General features: G+C 40.6%; 1 protein-coding gene and 1 non-coding gene across 2 annotated transcripts; both read right to left on the minus strand.

The window, feature by feature from the left end:
- Positions 1-1789: 1789 nt before the first annotated feature.
- On the minus strand, positions 1790-16328 carry LOC111965732 (small integral membrane protein 19). Its single transcript, XM_070444206.1, has 4 exons — positions 16085-16328; positions 15776-15900; positions 14767-14915; positions 1790-1961 (listed from the first exon to the last, which is right to left on the minus strand). The coding sequence occupies exons 1-3, from the start codon at positions 16213-16215 to the stop codon at positions 14851-14853; spliced, it is 321 nt and encodes a 106-aa protein (XP_070300307.1). The 5' UTR covers positions 16216-16328; the 3' UTR covers positions 1790-1961; positions 14767-14850.
- On the minus strand, positions 2610-2664 carry LOC111966045 (U7 small nuclear RNA). The gene has a single exon (XR_002877597.1). It is a non-coding gene; the product is annotated as a U7 small nuclear RNA (small nuclear RNA).
- Positions 16329-21976: the final 5648 nt, after the last annotated feature.

Genomic DNA, 21976 nt, shown 5'->3' on the forward strand with positions numbered 1-21976 from the left:
CTGACTGTTACTTCAGATTTTGACCCCCCCCCCCTTTATTCATGGACACAATATTCCATTTCTGTTAGTCACATGTCTGTGGAACTTGTTCAGTTTATGTCTCAGTTGTTGAATGTTGTTATGGTCATGCAAATATTTACACGTTAAGTTTTCTGAAAATAAAACGCAGTACACAGAGAGAGGACGTTTCTTTTTTTGCTGAGTTTACAATGCAACACAGCGTGGTTTGGAGGCCAATCATGAATAAGAATGCTTAGGAGACGGAGACCCACTCCCCGAGGACACAATCAACGCTACGCATCACAATAGTAAACACATCTGCTTTTAAACAACTGATAGGTATTCTCTTGCTGTCAATCAGACAGAAAATACAGTAAAGATTTTCAAAACCTACAAATGTGTGGCTTTACCGTACAGTCGCAGCATGTTATCCAATGGATGTGCGCTTCCTTGCATTGATACAACGTCTGAAATGTGAGACCCGTGTCTCAGTGCGTGTGTTGAATCAGGAGTGCTGCCGCTACAGTGTTTGTGAAAGGCCTGCTGCTCTGTGCTGTTATGTTGTAATGTAATTAACTGAGCAGTGTGGGCACCCTCTGAAGAGTCACAGTGACCCCTACAGGGACCTAGTGGAATAGCATGGACAGAGCACCAATCACTGCAAAGCAATGGAACCTCCCACATTAATTATTAGTATTATTTATATACTATAGCAGGGATCAACAACTACATTCAAACTGCAGGCCGATTTTTTACTTGAGTGGATGGTCAGGGGCCGGAACATAATTACAAATCATTTGTAGACAAAAAAATTGACTGTAAGAAGGCCAAACAGGCATATTTGACTAAAACATAATAATTTCCTAAATTAAAATCACTTGGAGCTGATTGGCTGTTGTTTTTACAGTCTTTTATGTACAACAATATGCTCAGAAAACTTGGAGGAAAATCACCCGCAGGCAGTGGTGGAAAGAGTATCCAATCATGATACTTGAGTAAGAGTATAGATACCTTAATAGAAAGTTTCTCAAGTAAAAGTTAGTCACCCAGTAAAATACTACTTGAGTGAAAGTCTATAAGTATTTGGTTCTAAATATACTTAAGTATCAAATGTAAATGTATGCTAAAATATATTTAAGTATGAAAAGTAAAAAGTACAAATCATTTAAAATTCCTTATATTAAGCAAAGCAGATTCCATCATTTCTTGCTTTTTAKATTTTCAGATAGACAGGGGCACACTCCAACACTCAGACATAATTTACAAAGTATGTATTTGTGTTTACTGAGTCTGCCAGATCAGAGGCAGTAGGGATGACCACGTGTTCTCTTGATAAGTGCGTGAATTTGACAATTTTCCTGTCCTGCTAAGCATTCAAAATGTAATGAGTACTTTTGTGTCTCATGGAAAATGTATGGAATAAAAAGTACATTATCTTCTTTAGGAATGTAGTGAAGTAAAAGTTTTCAAAAACATAAATGGTAAAGTACAGATACCCCCAAAAACTACTTAAGGAGTACTTTGAAGTACTTTACACCAACGCCTGCAGGCCGCCAAAAACACTACGCTGAATAGGCCTACTACATAAAGTCTGCAAAAACATTACAGTGAATACTATATAGTATTTACTGTAGGGTTTTTACAGACACAAGTGTTTTTGTGGACATTACTGTAGTATTTAACCTACTACAGTGTTTTATTTTAGCAGATTACTGTAGTATTCTATAGTAGGCTATTTCAAGTTTACTATTAGTCATGGGCAGTTCGTGAACTATTCGTTATTATTGAAAGAGAAATTTTACTGACTCGAGAGTCATGATTAGTTTTCCCTGAATGACTCGTTATTTGTTGTCGTTCGTTTGACKTGCGTGTCGCAATGAATCCTATAGCAGGGTTATGCGCTCCACCGGATCAGCGGCTCCCGAGACATCCTCCGACCACCAACTGGAAAATAGATCATGCTGAAGAGAAGAAAAATACATGTTTAGAAAACTGATAATTGATCGCATGGTGCAATAATTAATGCAATGCATTGATTATTTAATGTTGTTGATGGCCACAGCTTTGTAGAACCAAAACGTACACAGCTTGCCTCTGCTAAACACTAGAGAACGAATCGTTTGTGTGACTGCTGCAGTTCGAGAACGATATTGTGCTCATCTCTCTCGCAGCAGTCAAGCAATTGGATTCCGCCAAGATTCGTTCACAATCTAGTCCGGTGGCGCCCGCAACTGAACCTCGTTTCAAAGGTATCAATAAATAATGTTATTTGTATGCCTAGCAATCACAAATGTACATTGTTTGAATCACACTTTCATACGTATCAGTCAGAAACGACAGTTCCAATAAGCCTCCTATGATGAACAAGAGGCTTGTAGAATCATGACTCTTTCGAGTTTTCAGTACATCGCTTGCCATCATTCGATAGCTCTGGAAATTACTGTATCAAATTAACGAAATGAGTCGAAAGATGAGTTCCTTTAACTGAACGAGTTGAACAGATCRGAGTCAGTAAAAAGAGCCAAACTTCCCATCACTATTTATATATAGTATATACTATAGTAATTACTGTAGTATTGTTTATGTTTWATTATSTTTGACATAGAAATMGAGGCTTTCTTCGTCAGGAAACCTACTGGACAAATACTAAAAGAGCAAATGTTCCATAACCTGTAGGTAGGTAGAACTGTGGTTTGAACAGATAGAAAAGAGCAGAATCTCTGAACTATAACCTGTAGGGAACACAATATATGGTCTATCCTTGGCATGTAGGTTACTCACTCATGGGTGCAAGTGAATTACTGTAGTATTACTATAGTTTTACAAATACAAAAACAAATTTAAAAAACTTAAGTGTTTTTTGCAGACATTACTGTTGTATTTACTACAGTTTTTTTTATAATACTATAGCATTTACTATAGTATTCTACAACATTCTATAGTAAGTACTACACATGATCGAGGAATACTACAGTGTGTAGTATAGTATTCTATAGTATACTACAGTTTACGACATAATTATAAAGTAAAGTACTGTAGTATTTTTTCCTGTGGACTGGCTGGAATGGTATTAATGACAGACGACTAGCGACAACAATGACACAGACAACACTGTGTTCCCAGTTTGGTTTGATGTCCAAACCTGTACACGGTGTGTCTTCCTCCTCCCCAGCCATCATTAAGATCTGAGAGAAGACAAGAGTGATGCTATCAGCCCAGGGAATTGGGTTTGGTGGTTAGGGGGCGGGGGGCGGGGGGGGGATGCTTTTTTTAATTGAGTGRGGGGTGCAATAGCGGCTTGTGGAGTGTTGTGTGACAGGAGGTTAGCAGCGTTATCTCCACTGATCCAATGATCTAGGAAGTGATATGGAGCTGTGGGGATATTAAACCTCTATGTCTTATCAAGAGAGACGCACACACACCTAGGTTAAACGTGATATCCTGTTGTAGCCCCCTACACAACAGGTACAGCTAATACTCTGTCCAGCTTTGTATCATTGAAATTAGATAACCTCTCTCCCGGGCAATGTTTTTAGCTTTTGAATCACATCCCCTACCAGAAAGGAAGGAATTGTTCATTGAGAAGTTAATCTTTCTTTTTCCTCGCTCAGTTTTTGTTATGTGGATTGGTGATTTAACCCGCTGCGTATGGACAGACTGCCCACTGGGCACGGGCGTCAATTCAACGRCTGTTCCYCGTTGGTTCAGCGTAATTTCATTGAAATGCCTCGCTCCAACCCCAATTCAGTTCAGTGCAATTCAATTCAATAAAACTTTATTATTCTATTGACGGGCAATCAAACAGAACGGGCAGGGCACTGCTTCTGAATTTCCCCATGAAAACACTGCAGTTTAATGGAGGTGAGGCAGAGCGTTAATGCCATAAAAGTCCATAAAAGCCTAAAAGTGGTGTCTCCATTTGGGCTTGGGAAGCCAATTGCCACCAGCGACGTCTTGGCTCCATCTAGCCAACCTGTTACCGTGGACTCCACTTTGAAACGATTAAGCCTGTGATGCCTTTGTTCAGTTTGGCTTTGATAAGCCTATGAGAACAGGGGCAATTTTGGCTTTGTAAAGCCTATGTGGAGTGGGTCCATGTTGGCTCTGCAGAAACTAAAAGCAGGGCTCCACGTTTCCCCTGATAAAGTGATCCTCATGGTGGCTGTGAACCATCCTTGGGGAGAGGAGAGGTAGTTACAGAATCATAATGGTCCCCTTTTGTCTCAAATTACCTCCTCCACTCTGGGCATCGTCCCCCTTTATCACATGTAATTGAATCACGGCGGAGCCAGAGGGATTCTCCAAAAAACAGTGACAAAAAAACAGAGCCACGGTAGGAAGAAAGAGAACAGAGGAATTGTCTTTATATATATACGAATCATTACCACTAGAAAATATAAAAAGGGCCAAGTTTTAATCCCTGGTATAGAAAAACTGAAGCATAGTGATATGAGATCTTTTCAGTTACATTCCTTAAGATTCAGGTTGAGTCGGAAATGGCACACTTTTACCTTTAGAGGGCAATACTTTTGACCAGGGCCCATAGGTTAGTTGTGTACTATACAGTTCACTATAATTCATGTGTGCGTCCTATATTGAACTATGCTGCTGGAATCTGGGGTTGTGAAGAAGACAAAACGGATAACTCTATTCCAAACAGAGACATAAGATGTTCCCTTGGAGTGAATAAGCTTGCTCCAGGCCTTGATATTCAAGGAGACATGGGATGGGAAATAAGACAGAGGGGGGAAATTATTTAATTATGGAACCATCTTATCAATATGCCAGAGGGCAGGATAACACAACCCCCCAAAAATCTGGGATAAAACATAACTACCCTTGGACAAAGGAACTCAATGACAAGTATGTGGACACCTGCTCGTCGAACATCTCATTCCCGAAATCATGGGCATTAATATGGAATGTAACTAAGGGGCCTAGCCCAAACCATGTAAAACAGCCCCAAACCATTATTCCTCATCCACCAAACTTTACAGTTGACACTATGCATTCGGACAGGTAGCGTTCTCCTGGCATCCGCCAAACCCAGATTCATCTGTCGGCCTGCCAGATGGTGAAGCGTGATTCATCACTCCAGAGAAGGTGTTTCCACTGCTCCAGAGTCCAATGGCGGCGAGCTTTACACCACTCCAGCCGACGCTTGGCATTGTGATCGTAGGCATGTGTGCGGCTGCTCGGCCATGGAAATTAAATTCATGACGCTCCGACAAACAGTTATTGTGCTGACGTTGATTCCAGAGGCAGTTTGGAACTCGGTAGTGAGTGTTGCAGACGATTTTAACGCGCTACCCGCTTCAGCACTTGGCTGTCCCGTTCCGTGAGCTTGTGTGGCCTATCACTTTGCAGCTGAGCCGTTGTTGCTCCAAGACGTTTCCACTTCACAATAACAGCACTTACAGTTGATCGGGGCAGCGCTAGCAGGGGAGAAATTTGACTAACTGACTTGTTGGAAAGGTGGCATCCTATGACGGTGCAAAGTTGAAATCCACTGAGCTCTTCAGCACCGGCCATTCTACAGCCAATGTTTCCCTATGGAAATTGCATGGCTGTGTGCTCGATTTTACACACCTGTCAGCAACGGGTGTGGCTGAAATAGCCAAATCCACTCATTTGAAGGAGTGTCCACATACTTTTGGCCATATAGTGTATTTAAGGAAGTTGATCTTCAACATATATTAAGAAACAAGTTATGATGCAATGTCAACCTGATCAAACACAAGTTAACCATTAGCTACAAAGAAAAATGGTCCACTGATACATGGCTAAAACCAAAACTCAGAACTTACAACCAGATCTAAAATAGCTATGATCCAGAACCCTATGTCACCTCTCACCTAACAAGAAGTCAAAGGTCCTTGTGTGCCCAGTTGAGAACAAGTATTGAAGTAGGTAGGTTCAATGCCATAGATGAAGAAGAATGGCTATGTACAGTCTGCAATTTTACGGGAGATCGAGAATGAACTGCACTTTAAAAACATTTTATTGTACTTCATATGATGATGTAAGAGTAACATGTTTGAAAGAATGCAGCGACAGACACCAGAACTATTCTGGAGTAGTGATGAAGAAAAACTTGAATGGCAATTCAGAAAAGAAGTGTTCCTGCAAGACGAGACAAGATAAGTTGTACAACTGAAAGGTTTTTGTTTTTTGTATTTCAATTGTCTTCATTTCAGCAAGAATGCAAATGTGTATGTACAGTGCGTAATACATGTACAGTGCGAGTCAAAAGTTTGGACACACCTACTCAAGGGTTTTTCTTTATTTTTACTATTTTTTACATTGTAGAATAATAGTGAATACATCAAACTATGAAATAACACATATGGACTCATGTAGTAACCCCAAAAAGTGTTAAACAAATCAAAATACATTTTAAATTCTTCAAAGTAGCCACCCTTTGCCTTGATGACAGCGTTGAACACTTTGGCATTCTCTCAACCAGCTTCACCTGGAATGCTTTTCCAACAGTCTTGAAGGAGTTCCCACATATGCTGAGTACTTGTTGTCTGCTTTTCCTTCACTCTGCGGTCCAACTCATCCCAAACCATCTCAATTGGGTTGAAGTCGGGTGATTGTGGAGGCCAGGTCATCTGATTCAGCACTCCATCACTCTCCTTGGTCAAATAGCCCTTACAGAGTCTGCAAGTGTGTTTTGAGTCATTGTCCTGTTTTTAAAAAATCCCACTAAGCGCAAACCAGATGGGATGGTGTATCACAGTAGAATGCTGTGGTAACCATGCTGGTTAAGTGTGTCTTAAATTCTAAATAAATCACTGACAGTTTCACCAACAAAGCACCCCCACACCATCACACCTCCTCCTCCATGCTTCACGTGGGAAACACACATGCAGATCATCCATTCACCTACTCTGTGTCTCACAAAGACACAGTGGTTGGAACCAAAAATCTCAAATTTGGACTCATCAGACCAAAGGACAGATTTCCACCTGTTTAATGTCCATTGCTCCTGTTTCTTGGCCCGAGCAAGTCTCTTCTTATTATTGGTGTCCTTTAGCAGTGGTTTCTTTGCAGCAATTCGACCATGAAGGCCTGATTCACACAGTCTCCTCTGAACAGTTGATGTTGAGATGTGTCTGTTACTTGAACTCTGTGAAGCATTTATTTGGGCTAAACTCTGAGGCTGGTAACTCTAATGAACTTATCCTCTGCAGCAGAGGTAACTCTGGGTCTTCCTTTCCTGTGGCGGTCCTTATGAGTCCCAGTTTCATCATAGTGCTTGATTGTAAGTTTCTTCAAGTGCATTCACAAAAACAAAGTTCTTGAAATGTTCCAGATTGACTGACCTTCATGTCTTAAAGCTGTTCTTGCCATAATATGGACTTGGTCTTTTACCAAATATGGCTATCTTCTGTATACCACCCCTACCTTGTCACAACACAACTGATTGGCTCAAACACATTAAGAAGGAAAGAAATTCCACAAATGAACTTTTAACAAGGCACACCTGTTAATTGAAGTGCATTCCAAGTGGCTACCTCATGAAGCTTGTTGAGAGAATGCCACGAGTGTGCAAAGCTGTCATCAAGGCAAAGGGTGGCTACTTTGAAGAATCTCAAATCTATTTAGATTTTTTTATAGCTTTTTTGGTTACTACATGATTCCATATGTGTTATTTCATAGTTGTGACATCTTCACTGTTATTCTACAATGTAGAAAATATTAAAAATAAAGAAAACTCCAGGAATTAGTAGGTGTGTCCAAACTTTTGACTGGTACTGTATGTATGTAGGTATGTGCATATATAAATATGATCATTTGATTTGTATACACCAAATGCATTGTTTTATAAGCCCACGTGGGCTGGGCATCATGAAGATGCATGACACTAATATTTTTTTCAGTTGGGATACAGCCTGAATTTAAACCAGGGTGTCTGTGGTGATGCCTCTAGCACTGAGATGCAGTGCCTTAGACCGCTGCGCCACTCAGAAGCCCAAGAAAATAAATACATCTTATAAATGAAATAAGGCTTAGGTGCCATTTCAGACACAGCGTGGATTGATGATCCTCACCTCTCAGGTTATAATGAGACCGTTAAAGCCCTATCCCTCCGCCACCAGGACGATTACAGAGATTAAATAGGACCTAAGGGATTACACAGTCGGGGGATGTGTTACCGTGACGATGGGGAGGRGTATCATGTCATCGCAGAAAAGGTCACGAGGAAACAGGCTCAACTGGCTAATGGGACGACGCGATCTATGGCTCTGGGTGGATTTATCTTGTCTTGTCAATGCACTATGGCTCCTCTATCTAGTGACTAAGGCTGTTTTTGGMCGTCCACTAATGAGGATAATGGAGGGAGAGGTGGAACTGTTACTGACACAAGAGTGAGCAGCAGTGAATGGATGAATGAAGTAGATCACAACGGCTGTCTTTACACAGCCACCCTATCCTTTCTGACTGGCCACACTCAGTCGTGTGACCCACATCAGATTTGCGCATTCATACTGCTGTATCCTCTGGAGTAGCACCATAGAGAATGATAGAGGCCTCTAGTGGCCAAAAGGCCATTTTAGCATGGGCAGTGCAATTGAGGGCTTCTTTTTTTACATTTACATTTACATTTACATTTAAGTCATTTAGCAGACGCTCTTAGTTTATTAATTTAATTAAACCATTAAAAAAAATTAAAAAAGCACACATAAAACTTGAAAAGGACATGTTGGAGTCATGTCCAACCAGGTCATCAGGAGGGATCAGCCAATCGTGACTACTTCAAAATGGAGATGCCTCAATGGCACTGCCCGTGTGCTCATAGACACCATAATGGGTAGTATGTAAGGATACACTCTCTATAGCTGTGTTCGAATACTCATACTAACCATACTATTTGTGAATTGAGTAAATTAAGTATATAGTATGCTTATTGGTCATAGTATGGATATAGGTAGTATGCCAAAAGTTCCCAGAATGCTCCGAGTTCACAAACYGACAATCTGACAATGCTCTGAATTTACAAATGCCCAGAGTGCACGCTGAGCGCTTCTGGCACTCCAGATTGAATGTAAGAACACACCCTAAGTCATAAAATGTCTAGCTAGTAATTTATTATGCTAACAAGCTAGCAAGAGCTTGCATAGCAACAGCATCAACTTCCGGTAGACAGACGAAACACTAGTACACTAACCTGAAAGGTTACCGTTCGTTTACAGTATACTAAAATTAAATAATAGTATATAGTATAWACTCATTAAGTATGTAGTATACAGTATATTAGTATGGGTATTCAAACACAGCTTATGAGTAGCACACAGATGCAATCGATCTCCCAAGTGGCGCTGCGGTCTAAGGCACTGCATCGTAGTGCTAGAGGTGTCACTACAGACCCTGGTTTGATCCCGGGCTGTATCACAACCGGACGTGATCGGGAGTTCATTAGGGCGGAGCACAATTGGCCCAGCGTCATCCGGGTTAGGGGAGGGTTTGACCAAGGTAGGCCGTCATTGTAAATAATTATTTGTTCTTAACTGACTTGCCTAGCTAAATAAAGGTTAAAATGCTAATTTCCTGTCACTGTTCCTTTAAATTTTGGGGTGGTTGTCYTGGTAACGCCAGGTCATGTGTAACCCCCCCCCKKAAAAAAAAATCTCTTCAGAGCATAAAAATATAATCTGAGCATCCAGACAGATGTCTGGGGTTTGTATCAGGATTCTGATCCACATATGGAAGTGGTATAAATCGGAAGTCAAAAGATCAGATTCCATGTGGTTTTCGGGCTGTTTACACATCAGGGAAAAGATCAGACATGCAAATAATGGCACTCAGGTTGCTGAAACATGCTGTGGGCATAACCATAACATTGAACACGCTCTTATAGCACGTCATAGGATAATACCCTATTCAGCTATGGAAGAAAAGAACACCCATCAGAATAACTCACCTCAATTCAATAAAGCTAATTGATAGACCATCCATAGAGCATAATAACCATAACATGTACCACCCATCATATGATGCACGCTACCCATAAAACACCAAGCTCCTTCCTGTCGCAGCCCGCGGCTGACGAGGCTGTGTGATTGGCTTGTCTGCTTTCTCTGGCTAATGAAGAGAGGAGCGGAGAAGATGAACGGTTAATGTCCAGTTAATATGGGAGACATTTTAAGGGGCTCAAGTTAAGGCTTGTTATATTACACGATAAATCACCTTACAGTAATAAAGAAGAGAAAGGCGAGATTGTCCCCGCTGTGTTGAAGAGTGGGGCCCCGTTCTAAGAGATATCCTCTGTCCAAGTCCACTCCAGATCACACGTGTGGGTGCCTGTGGTGTGTAAATGGGCGTGTGCATATGCATGCACAAGGCATAAGTGTTTGCATATTACTCCTAGTGTTGCATAGAAAAAGCTAGAAGATGATGATCTTAATTCATGACAAACATTTCTCAGAACTAGTACATTTCAAAAGTCCTGGGAAACTAGGAACATAATGTATTTAATGCATGTCCCTGGGAGAGAGATTGTCTTGAAAGTCCCTTTCAGTTTGAAGAGGGAAAATAAAGAAGGTAATTTTCTCTGAACTGGCTCTCGGATGTAGAGGGTAGAGGGAGTGATCGCCCTAGGCTCTGGCCCACTTCCTGCCTTCAAAACAAACCAGAACCACCCATCTGTATTGTATTGTGAGAGAGAATGTTTCAAACTAATACAGCCAAAACACCCAGAATTTTTGGTTAGCTGCATTTGTTCCTGACTTTTTCTTACATAAAAACTAAATTACGAAGCCGTTTACTTTTCTCGTATTTTTCAAGGCGGCTGCTGTGGAGGTGGAATAAGAATGCGAGCTCGGGTATAATATGCTGATGTCCTGCAATACCATGATAACCATCACCATAAAGACTGTGTCGGGTGAGATTAAAATAGGCCAAACCGTGCTGTCTATTTCTCTTTAATCATAACATCTCCACATATATGAAATGTTTATAAAGGAAGTGGATGAGAGGGGAGGATGAAGCATAAGCAAGGTGAGAGCGAAAGAGAGCAAAATATTGAAGTCTAACTATTCTCCTACTTGCTGTATGATGCAGAGAGAGGGGGAGAAACAGAGAATTCATTGAGATGAACTAGAATCCCTCGAAGGGCTCTTTGGCTAACAGAAACAGATAGCATATTTCATTAGCCGCTCCAGGTGATGTATAACCACGGTGGCTCTTCACTTTTTCACTGTGAGATTACATTCATTTATCAGCTGGGTTTCCTCTCCCTCTCGGTCCCTTCTTCTCATCCCCAACCCTCTCTATCCCTTAATTCCTCTCCTTTTCTCCTCTTTCTCTCACTCACATTCTCTTTCTCCCCCCTCTCCTCTCTCAACCCTTTCCTCTCTCTGTTTCAGACTGGTGTTTATTAATAGATTTCTGCATGGTTGGAGACGGTTCATTACTGGGAGATTGAGCCGCTGTGTTATCCCAAACCCAGTGATAAACTCTTTTTAATTACACCTTATGAAAAATATTAAAAACTACCGAGCTGTGCCTAATTTTTCCACCACCTAACTAGCCACAAACGCCCAGTATGTGCGCACACACACACACACACACACACATACGTTGACATGCATGCACACACACACCGTCATTCTAGGTGACATGCTACCCTCCAAGTGTATTGACATGCAGGTAAACCACTCTCTCTTTTCTATCACTCTATCATACTTTGCTGAATGTCAAGGATACAACCCTACCCGCTTTCCTTCAGAGAAGAAACAAGGAGTGAATTTAATACGGTGACGTTTTAAAGAGCGGTGTGGATGGAACACCTTGGTCCTGGTATCGTTAGTCCACTCCTCTACTCTCCTTCTCTTGAACTCTTTCATTCTCAGAATGAAGTGAAGATTCTGAGTGGTTCATTTAGACCTCTCCCACTAACGACCTCATTAGTCCATTTGGTAATTAAGCAATTAACTCCAGATTAGCTATTGATTAATGTTTGCTGTGAATAATGTTTCTCAATGGGATAGTACTGGTTAAATATTAAACCTCTGGTAATGAGAAACTGATTGATTACATCAGCAGATTAATTAGAAAAGCACATGTACAATGGCTCATTATCTCATTAACACACTTGTTCACATGATATAATCTTTTTTTGGTACTAGCCTAATACTATAGGCTAGGTGGCATTTGAGGTTTGTACCTTACGGCTCATGATAATACAGCAGATGACTCATGGGCATGGATTATCTCTCTGTTGATAACGGTGAGGCGGGGACATGGATTTAATAACTGCAAGACCATACTCCCATATTTGCCCAATGAGTGTCAACTCACTTATTCTCATTTAAAATGGACACCAATGTTGATATAAATACACTATATATATACACAAAAGTACGTGGACACCCCTTGAAATGAGTGGATTCGGATATTTCAGTCACACCTGCTGCCGACCGGTGTATAAAATATGCACAGCTATTCAATCTCCATAGACAAATATTGGCAGTAGAATGGCCTTACTGAAGAGCTCAGTGACTTTCAACTTGGCACCGACGTAGGATGCCACCTTTCCAACAAGTACATTCGTGGCCTGCTAGAGCTGCCCCGGTCAACTGTAAGTGCTGTTATTGTGAAGTGGAAACATCTAGGAGCAAGAACGGCTCAGCCACGAAGTGGTAGGCCACACAAGCTGACAGAACGGGACTGCCGAGTGCAGAAGCACGTAGCGCATAAAAATTGCCTGTCCTCGGTTGCAACACTCACTACCAAGTTCCAAACTGCCTCTGGAAGCAACATCAGCACAATAACTGTTCGTCGGGATTCATGAAATGGGTTTCCATGGCTGAGCAGCCTCACACAAGCCTAAGATCACCATGCGCAATGCCAAGCGTCTGCTGGAGTGGTGTAAAGCTCGCCGCCATTGGACTCTGGAGCAGTGGAAACACCTTCTCTGGAGTGATGAATCACGCTTCACCATCTGGCAGGCCGACAGATGAATCTGGGTTTGGCGGATGCCAGGAGAACGCTACCTGTCCGAATGCATAGTGTCAACTGTAAAGTTTGGTGGAGGACGAATAATTGRCTGGGCTGTTTTTCTTGATTCGGGCTAGGCCCCTTAGTTTCGGTGGGTAATCTTATTGCGACAGCATACAATGACATTCTAGATGATTCTGTGCTTCCAACTTTATGGCAACAGTTTAGGGAAGGCCATTTCCTGTTTCAGCATGACAATGCCCCCGTACACAAAGCGAGGTCCATACAGAAAAGGCTTGTCGAGAACACTTTTTGGATGAATCGGAATGCCGAATACGGGCCTAATCACTAATGCTCTTATGGCTGAATAAAAGCAAGTCCCCGCAGCATAGTTCCAACATGTAGTGAAACACCTTCCCAGAAGAGTGGAGGCTGTTGGGGGGGGATCAACTCCATATTAATGGCGATGATTTTGTAATGAGCAGGTGTCCACATTCTTTTGGTCATGCAAGTGATATAGATTAAATCTGAATTTCAATGAAGTTGGGGATATTACCAATTTCTAACCATTTACTTTATCTGTGCTGCTTGTATTTCACTAATAAGTCCACAGGTTTTTAATTACAGTGGGACAATAGTAGAGTATCCTGAAGTAGTCTCTGCTCAYAGTTACAGCAACAACAAAGGGGTATGCACATGACAAAACTGAATAAGCAAAGATTCAATGCACACACACACACAGCCCTATTTAGAATAGGTAAGGATCTGGCCCTGCGCTCCAGTCGTTGATGTATTGATGCGTTTAATCAGTGTGCCATTTCGCCGCCGCGAGGAGTAATCATTTTTCCATTACACTACCTCCGAAGGACGTCCACACACATTTGTTTGGCCTCTTTTGTGTTGTGTTTCTGGGCCACAGCTTTCCTCTGACTCATGTTTTATTTATTTATTTGATGGATTAGAGGCCCAGCTTTTCTGCTAGGCCCCTGATGCAAAATGTCACCTTCCTCAATCACTGCCTCCCAAACACCTACCCCATCTTGCTCTACAAAACACACACACACACACCAGAGCTAACTTTCTGCTCTGAGAATTGTGCTATTAAATGAATTATTACAAAAGAAGTGGAGTGAGGAGGGAGGGGGTGAAATCAAGAAAAACTTTTAAATTCCTTGGTCCTTCATTGGTCCCTTGTTTTTTATTTATTATTTTGAACCAGAGTAATAATAGCAATTCATTTCCTTTTTAGAAAAAGCAATTGGATTGGGTAAAAGTCAACTTTGACCCTCTCAACACTTTCCCAGCAGTAATGCCATAATAAGGAATCTATAGGAGGATCAGAAACTGGGAAATGAAACAGTTCTTGACAACCAAACATGTATATAGATATGCTAAATGAAATGGTTATTGTTGTAATATACTTTTTTTTATTTTTACAAGTTTAAGACTTATTTGAATTGTCACTGTACAGGATGTACCGTGAACACTGGATGTAGGTTCTCCTAAAACCACTATGGGGCGACAAATCCACACATAATCCAATAAGGCATTGAATAAAATACAAAAATTACTCATAAAATACATAAAAAAGGCAAAAGAAATGCAAAAACAACAACAAAAAACAGATGTTGTATGGGGAACATCCAGTAATTCTTCATATCCAAATCCATTATAGTCCTTGTTTCAAATCGTACAGCAACAATTGTGCAAACACAAACGATTTGACGACAGTCTTAAATCACAGAAACCTTTCTTGACCCTCGACTTCCTCCTCCTTGGTACCCATGCCCTCTTCAGGAGTGTAGTAATGATCAGACTTACCAAAGCCAAAGAGGCTTAGGGATGGAGAGACAGGGTGGAGCGGGCAGGCATGATGATAGGCCACGCTACCTTGTTGTTGTAGTCTCATTCCATAGAGAGCTGAACACTCTCACTCTGGCCTTGGTGTTGATGCTGGTCAAACTTCCTCGCTGTTAAGAAGGCATAAAGAAGTCAGAATTATACCAATTTAAACAGTGGGATTGATTTATTTTAGAAGTGATGTGTGAGCTAAGAGTTTATTAGTGAATGACACAGCTATTTGATAAACCAGAAATATATTTGACTTGAGTGATTAACAGATTTGAGGTGAGTTCCTAATCTTGGACAGAAATAGAACAATTCTTCTAGATACATTTTTAGATGTTAAATATGCATTTGACCCCAAGCTCTCTCATAAGTGAGCACAAGTCTAACATTGATTGATGCATTATTCTGCAACAGCACTGAGACCAGGGCCGTTCCAGGCATAAGCGGTCGCTTGGTTGTACATCAGCCAACTTTCTCTTGATACGTCAGGCACTGACAGTCACTTAATTAGCCATGTCAGCTAACAATGTTTAGATTGGTAGTTAGTCTAGCCAGGTATCTAAATGTGTAGTAATTATGGTCAAATACCATGCCCAGAGGCCCTGACCTCCAGGAGGTCCCCATTGATTTTGTTAGTCATTCTCACTTAAATATCATATTAACATGGCTTAAGTCATTACAAAATGTGTACAATTGCAGGAAATGTGTTATAAAATGGCAAAAATGTCTCTCCACCTCTTGGCAAAATAGGAAGAATTGCAGGAAATTTGCTGTAAAACCACAAAATAAGTATCACTGCCCGATAGCAAAATGAGTAGAATTGCATGAAATTTGTAGTAAAATTGCAAATCTTTCTCTTCGCCCCATGGCAAAATGTGTAGAATTCCCTCCACCGTCAAGGGGGGGCAACTAAAATGTTTTGCGTCTAGCTTAGGGCCCCCAAAAGGCTAAAACTGGCACTCACTGTGACTGACAAACTCACCAAGAGAGTACATCTCCAGCTGCTGGCGGAGTCTCACTTTCTGAAGACTGTCATAGAAGTTCGGTTCGGTCGTGGCTCCAGCTGTGGGGGGCAGAGCGAATATCCTCATGATCTTCCTCTTATTTCTGATMGGGAGAAGAGGAGGAAAGCGAGTGAGACCCAACAGTAAACTGTCAGTCATGTGCATTAGCTGGTTGGAAGCAGTGTAACAGCAAAGTGTATCAAAAACATGTTATTAAGCACACATTTAGTTCAAAAGACTCATATATGTATTAACAGTCGGCCGCAAAAAACAAAGGCGCCTCTTACTTTCTAGCATACATTAGCAGTCCGAAGCTAACCAGAATGACGAGCAAATAGACATTGGTGGCCTCATTCCACGCCTCGTGCACGGAGTAATCCAACGATTCCTCGTTCGTCATCACACCATGACCGCCCATTGCAATCAAACAAATTGTGAGGTATGTTTCTATTTGTATAAACGTGTCTAAAAATAAAATTCAATACATCGAGATTTATCTGAATACGACACATACGACGTAAACAGAAGACTGACGTCGTTTCCGGAGTCGAATACTAGACAGTGATTGGGTTTTCATCCTCACAAAGACCACCCCCGATTACTTTTTTCAAAACAGGAAGTAAGTGCATTGCTTATTTATTTATTTTTATTTTTCACTTCTCTTAATTGTTTTATTATTATTATTATTTATATATATTTTTTATTATGAACACAACAAATACAAAAACACTGAAATATACAAACAAGAGTATATAAACCTAACAGACAGGGGTATTACATATCAAGATTCGTTTTCAATTTGTTAAATACTTTTATGGTGCGTATTGCTTTTACATTTACTGATCATTTCAAAATAATATTTAAATTCTATCTTAAATCATTTGAAAAGGAGTTTGWTCTCTYCKCACTTCATTTTATGGATAAAGAATCTTTCATGAAAGATAAACAAATTAACAATGAAAGTTAAGTCAGGGTCCATATCATTTGGATCAAAATACAACATAATATCAGTCTCTTAGATTAACATTATTAGTCGTTTCTTTTAAAATAAAATCTTCTAACTCACTCCAAAATCTTCTGACATAAGAACAGTCCCAAAATAAATGTGATTATTGGTGTCGTAAAAATGTTGGCTAACTGGTTAGCAATTAGCATGTTGACATTTGAGTGGAAATACTTCTACTATCACATTTTTGATAAGCGGTTTAGTAGAAAAAAATACTTCCCACATTATCGACATACCCAGTTATTAGCCATCTTACTATTTTTGTTTCGCAATACAAGATACTATCGTTCTGTTTATTTTGTGGAAATTTAAAAAAACAAAAAAATATACATAACCCACCCTCAAATCCGAAAATGTTTACTAGATATAGGTGACTAGCTTCCTGTTAATTTTTTTTTATCATTACTTGCCTGAAATCCATTAGCCAATCTATTTCAGAGGTAAAAGTGTCTGTCGTGCAGTCAAATTTTACAATATACAGCATATCCCAAAAGTGTTGTGTGTGTGTGTGTGTGTGTGCTGTGTGTGTGTGTGGTGTGTGCTTGTGTGTGTGGGCTGTCGGCTGTGTGGGTGTCGTATATGCTATATTGGGTTAGTATACTACAAACACATATACAGCTTGAGAGGTTCTTGAGTTTTTTCAATAACAATTCAGATTGGAGTCATTAAAACACGTTTTTTAACTACTCCACAAATGTCTTGTTAACAAACTATAGTTTTGGCAAGTCAGTTAGYACATCTACTTRGTYCATGACACAAGTAATTTTTCCAACAATTGTTTACAGACAGATTATTTCGCTTATAATTCACGGTATCACATTTCCAGTGGGTCAGAAGTTTAGATACACTAAGTTGACTGTGCCTTTAAAAAGCTTGGAAAAGTCCAGAAGATTATGTCATGGCTTTAGAAGCTTCTAATAGGCTAATTGACATCATTTGAGTCAATTGGAGGTGTACCTATGGATGTATTTCAAAGCCTACCTTCAAACTCAGTGCCTCAGRTAAGACCTCAGAAAAATAATTGTAGACCTCCACAAGTCTGGTTCATCCTTGGGAGGAATTTCCAAATGCCTGAAGGTACCACGTTCATCTGTACAAACAATAGTATGCAAGTATAAACACCATGGGACCACGCAGCCGTCATACCACTCACGAAGGAGACACGTTCTGTCTCCTAGAGATAAACGTACTTTGGTGCAAAAAGTGCAAATCAATCCCAGAACAACAGCAAATGACCTTGTGAAGTTGCTGGAGGAAATAGGTACAAAAGTATCTATATCCACAGTAAAACAAGTCCTATATCGACATAACCTGAAAGGCCGCTCAGCAAGGAAGAAGCCACTGCTCCAAAACCACTATTGAAAAGCCATATTACGGTTTGGAACTGCACAAGGGGACAAAGATCATACTTTTTGGAGAAATGTGCTCTGGTCTGATGAAACAAAAAATATAAATTTTTGGCCATTATGTTTGGAGGAAAAAGGGGGAGGCTTTGCAAGCCGAAGACACCATCCCAAACGTGAAGCACGGGGGTGGCAGCATCATTTGTGTGGTGCTTTGCTGCAGGAGGGACTGGTGCACTTCACAAATGGATGGAATCATGAGGAAGAACAGTTATGTGGATATATTGAAGCAACATCTCAAGACATCAGTCAGGAAGTTAAAGCTTGGTCGCAAATGGGTCTTCCAAATGGACAATGACCCCAAGCATACTTCCAAAGTTGTGGCAAAATGGCTTAAGGACAACCAAAGTCAAGAATGAGTGGCCATCACAAAGCCCTGACCTCAATACTAAAGAAAATGTGTGGGCAGAACTGAAAGGAGTGTGCAAGCAAGGAGGCCTACAAACCTGACTCAGTTACACCAGCTCTGTCAGGAGGAATGGGCCAAAATTCACCCAACTTATTGTGGGAAGCTTGTGGAAGGCTACCCAAACGTTTGACCCAAGTTAAACAATTTAAAGGCAAAGCTACCAAATTCTAATTGAGTGTATGTAAACATATGACCCACTGGGGATGTGATGAATGAAATAAAAGCTGAAGTAAATCATTCTCTCTACTATTGTTCTGACATTTCACATTCTTTAAATAAAGTGGTGATCCTACCTTACCTAAAACAGGGACTTTTTACTAGGATTAAATGTCAAGAATTGTGAAAAACTGAGTTTAAATGTATTAGGCAAAAGTGTATGTAAACTTCCGTCTTCAACTGTGTATATATTTAAACAACATTATTTGGGTTAAACAATTATTGAATAATGATGGACAACTATATGATTATCCAGAATTTATGAGCACACAATGTTACATTCACTCCTGAGTACCAAATTGTTGTTAGAGCTGTACCTAAAGGTGCTATTCTTCTTTCAGGAGAATATAACAATACTCCAAGTGCAACTGTGGAGGATTTTGTAGCCTCAATACAACTAGAAGGAATTTACATTTTAAACTATAAATGTAATAACATGTATATAAGGAAACTATGTCAAGATGTTACTATTCCCTCTGCTAAAATGTACTGGAATGCAGCCCTAGGACAAGTGAACTGGAACAAAGTRTRGTTGTTYTCTGGTAAATATMGTYTATCTAATAAGGTGAAAGAAGTATCATACAAACTCATTCATAGAATCTACCCTGTAAAGWCCTTTATTATACACAGATTTYAAATAGCTATTGATAACAAATGTGCWTTTTGTGGTTGTAACCCAGAAACTCTTGACCATATATTTTGGGACTGTTCTGATGTCAGAAGATTTTGGAGTGAGTTGGAAGATAATATTTTAAAAGACACGATAGTTAATGTTATTCTGAGAGACTGACATTATGTTTTATTTTGATCCAAAAGATATGGACACTGACTTAACTTTCATTGTTCATTTGTTTATCTTTCATGGAAGATTCTGTGTCCATAAAATGAAGAGAACAAACCTCTCTTCACATTATTTAAGATAGAATTTAAATATTATTTTGAAATGATCAGTAAATYTAAAAGRAATACGCACCATAAAAGTATTTAACAAATTGAAAACGAATCTTGATATYTAATACCCCTGTCTGTTAGGTTTATGTACTCTTGTTTGTATATTTATTTTTGTATTTGTTGTGTTCATAATAATAATAAAAATAAAAATTGTTGTGCATGCGTACTGTAGTATGTAATTAAACCACTAGGGGGAGGTGTACCTCTATATTTGATCAACAGGACACATCAATACATCAAGGCTTTGAAAGGAGACTATTCCAGGTCTGTTAGATGGTCAGAACTATTTCACGACTGAAAGAGCAGAACAGTGAGGAAGTGTAACCATTGCTGCATTCTCCCAGGGAAAGGAGAACCAGAGGTAGACGAGTAGTACTGTTGTAAGGTGAGGTCTAGCTCTGGTATACTCTATGGCCTGGTCAGAACCGTAGGTCTACAGGAGAAGCCAGTCCCCTCCCATCAGGCCCGTCAGACAGTGAGGTATGGRGTGGGAGCAGAGCACCGTACCAATCGCTGTATTTGTTTAATCTCATCACACGCCCGTTGGGTAATGTTCCTCCAGCCCACTGACATCAGACAGGACACAGGTGTGTGTGTGAGCACACAGTACACCCATGAGTACCCAGCCCAGCCCAGCCAAGGGTGTTTAGACGCCTTGAATGGGTAATTGTGATTTTTAGCCATACCTTGACAGATGAATTCCTTCCGGGGACGATGTGAGTCAAGTCCCTATGCATGTCTGTGGTTTTGTTGCGTGTGCTTGATGCCTTGTTTATTTTCAGAGACACTATTTTAAATGTCTCATTTGCACCTGCTGCCACATCCAGTTACCTAATGTGAGGCAAGACCAAAGAGGTGTGTGTGTGTGTGTCTGTCTTCCAGCTCCAATCACCTCAGTGTTTGTACTGAAATGTTCTCCTCGGTAAATGCAACTCACTCACTAAGTGTTCAATGCATCATACTATTATTACCAACTCTATCCTATGTGCCCTATCACCAAGATCAAACGACTGGAGAGTAGGGAGATGTATTATACCAGTTATATAGTACCAAAATWAAAATCCCTCTGGTTCACAGCTAGACTTTAAAAAGTGCTTGAAAGGGGACTGTTCAGAGTTCACTCTCAGACACCTTCCAGTTATGCCTCCACACAGGAGATCGCCAGGCCCAGATGTAGGATCTTAATTTGAGCCAGTTTGTTACAGCAGGAAAATAATCCTGCAGCAACAGTAAATGTGGATTATGGTTAATGGCCATTTTTGTAGGGGTTGCTACATTTTTCGTGAAGGCAAATGAAGTCAGAAATGTCCAATGGGAAATGATAGAAGCCCTTAGGGAAGCCAGGCCCCTCACTACTACACATTACTGATAGTCTTTAAACCCCACCTCTTCACCCCCATCTTTCCTTTACAGAACAAGGCTACTGTACCCACGTCTCACTAACAGGGATTAATGACTATATGCATCTCCAGTATTTCCCATTTTTCCAACTCACCCATTCCCTATTCAATTTAGTTTATTACAAGCAGTATCTGATTCGTGACTAGGGACATGTGTGGATGCTGATTGATGTCATACTGTAAGCAGACACTATTTTCCCTCAGGGCAGAGGTTTGGCCCCAGCCTACAGTGAAACCCTTAATTTAATGTGTTTCTCCATCCACTGACAGCCAGTATAAAACAATGCAGCCATCATGGCGACACYCGGTCGATTCAACAATCAATAGCCTTTATCCACGGGCCCAGAGTCAGGGTGAGAGGGGCGACAGACAGGGGAGCCAAGGCGTTGACTGTCTTCATTCTCGTCATTCTCCTGAGGAAGATAAAACCACATATGTCGATGGGGTCACTGTTTACGAGGCAGAGAGAAGGAAAGAGGAGATCATACTTTCAGCAGTCCAGTGTAGACTGAGATCACCTCTCCTCAGTGAGTCTGTCTGACAGACAGGGCCACGCTACGGTAAGCGACAGTGGCAGATCAGTGCTGCCTCCGTTGCAGGAGCGACTGAAAATGTTCCCTTGAGAACGGGTGAGCTTGTGGGTCATGTCATGGTAGATTTGTTTGGTTGATTGTGATGCTGCCTTCTGGCCTGGGCTCCTTGTAACATCGATCTCAATGAGTCTTACCTGGATAAATGTATTTAATATAGAACATTTGAGAAATCTGCTGCTACTAAAATTGAGAACAAACCCT

The sequence above is a fragment of the Salvelinus sp. IW2-2015 genome, linkage group LG6.2 (assembly GCF_002910315.2).
Source record: "Salvelinus sp. IW2-2015 linkage group LG6.2, ASM291031v2, whole genome shotgun sequence".
Classification (NCBI taxonomy): domain Eukaryota; kingdom Metazoa; phylum Chordata; class Actinopteri; order Salmoniformes; family Salmonidae; genus Salvelinus; species Salvelinus sp. IW2-2015.

Excerpts from the sequence above, each read along its gene's own strand:
- LOC111965732 (XM_070444206.1), bottom strand. The coding sequence starts at position 16,215 with ATGGGCGGTCATGGTGTGATGACGAACGAGGAATCGTTGGATTACTCC. Across the intron at positions 14,916-15,775 it reads GCTGGAGATGTACTCTCTTG|CGAGGAAGTTTGACCAGCAT; the intron begins GTGAGTTTGTCA and ends CCTTCTTAACAG.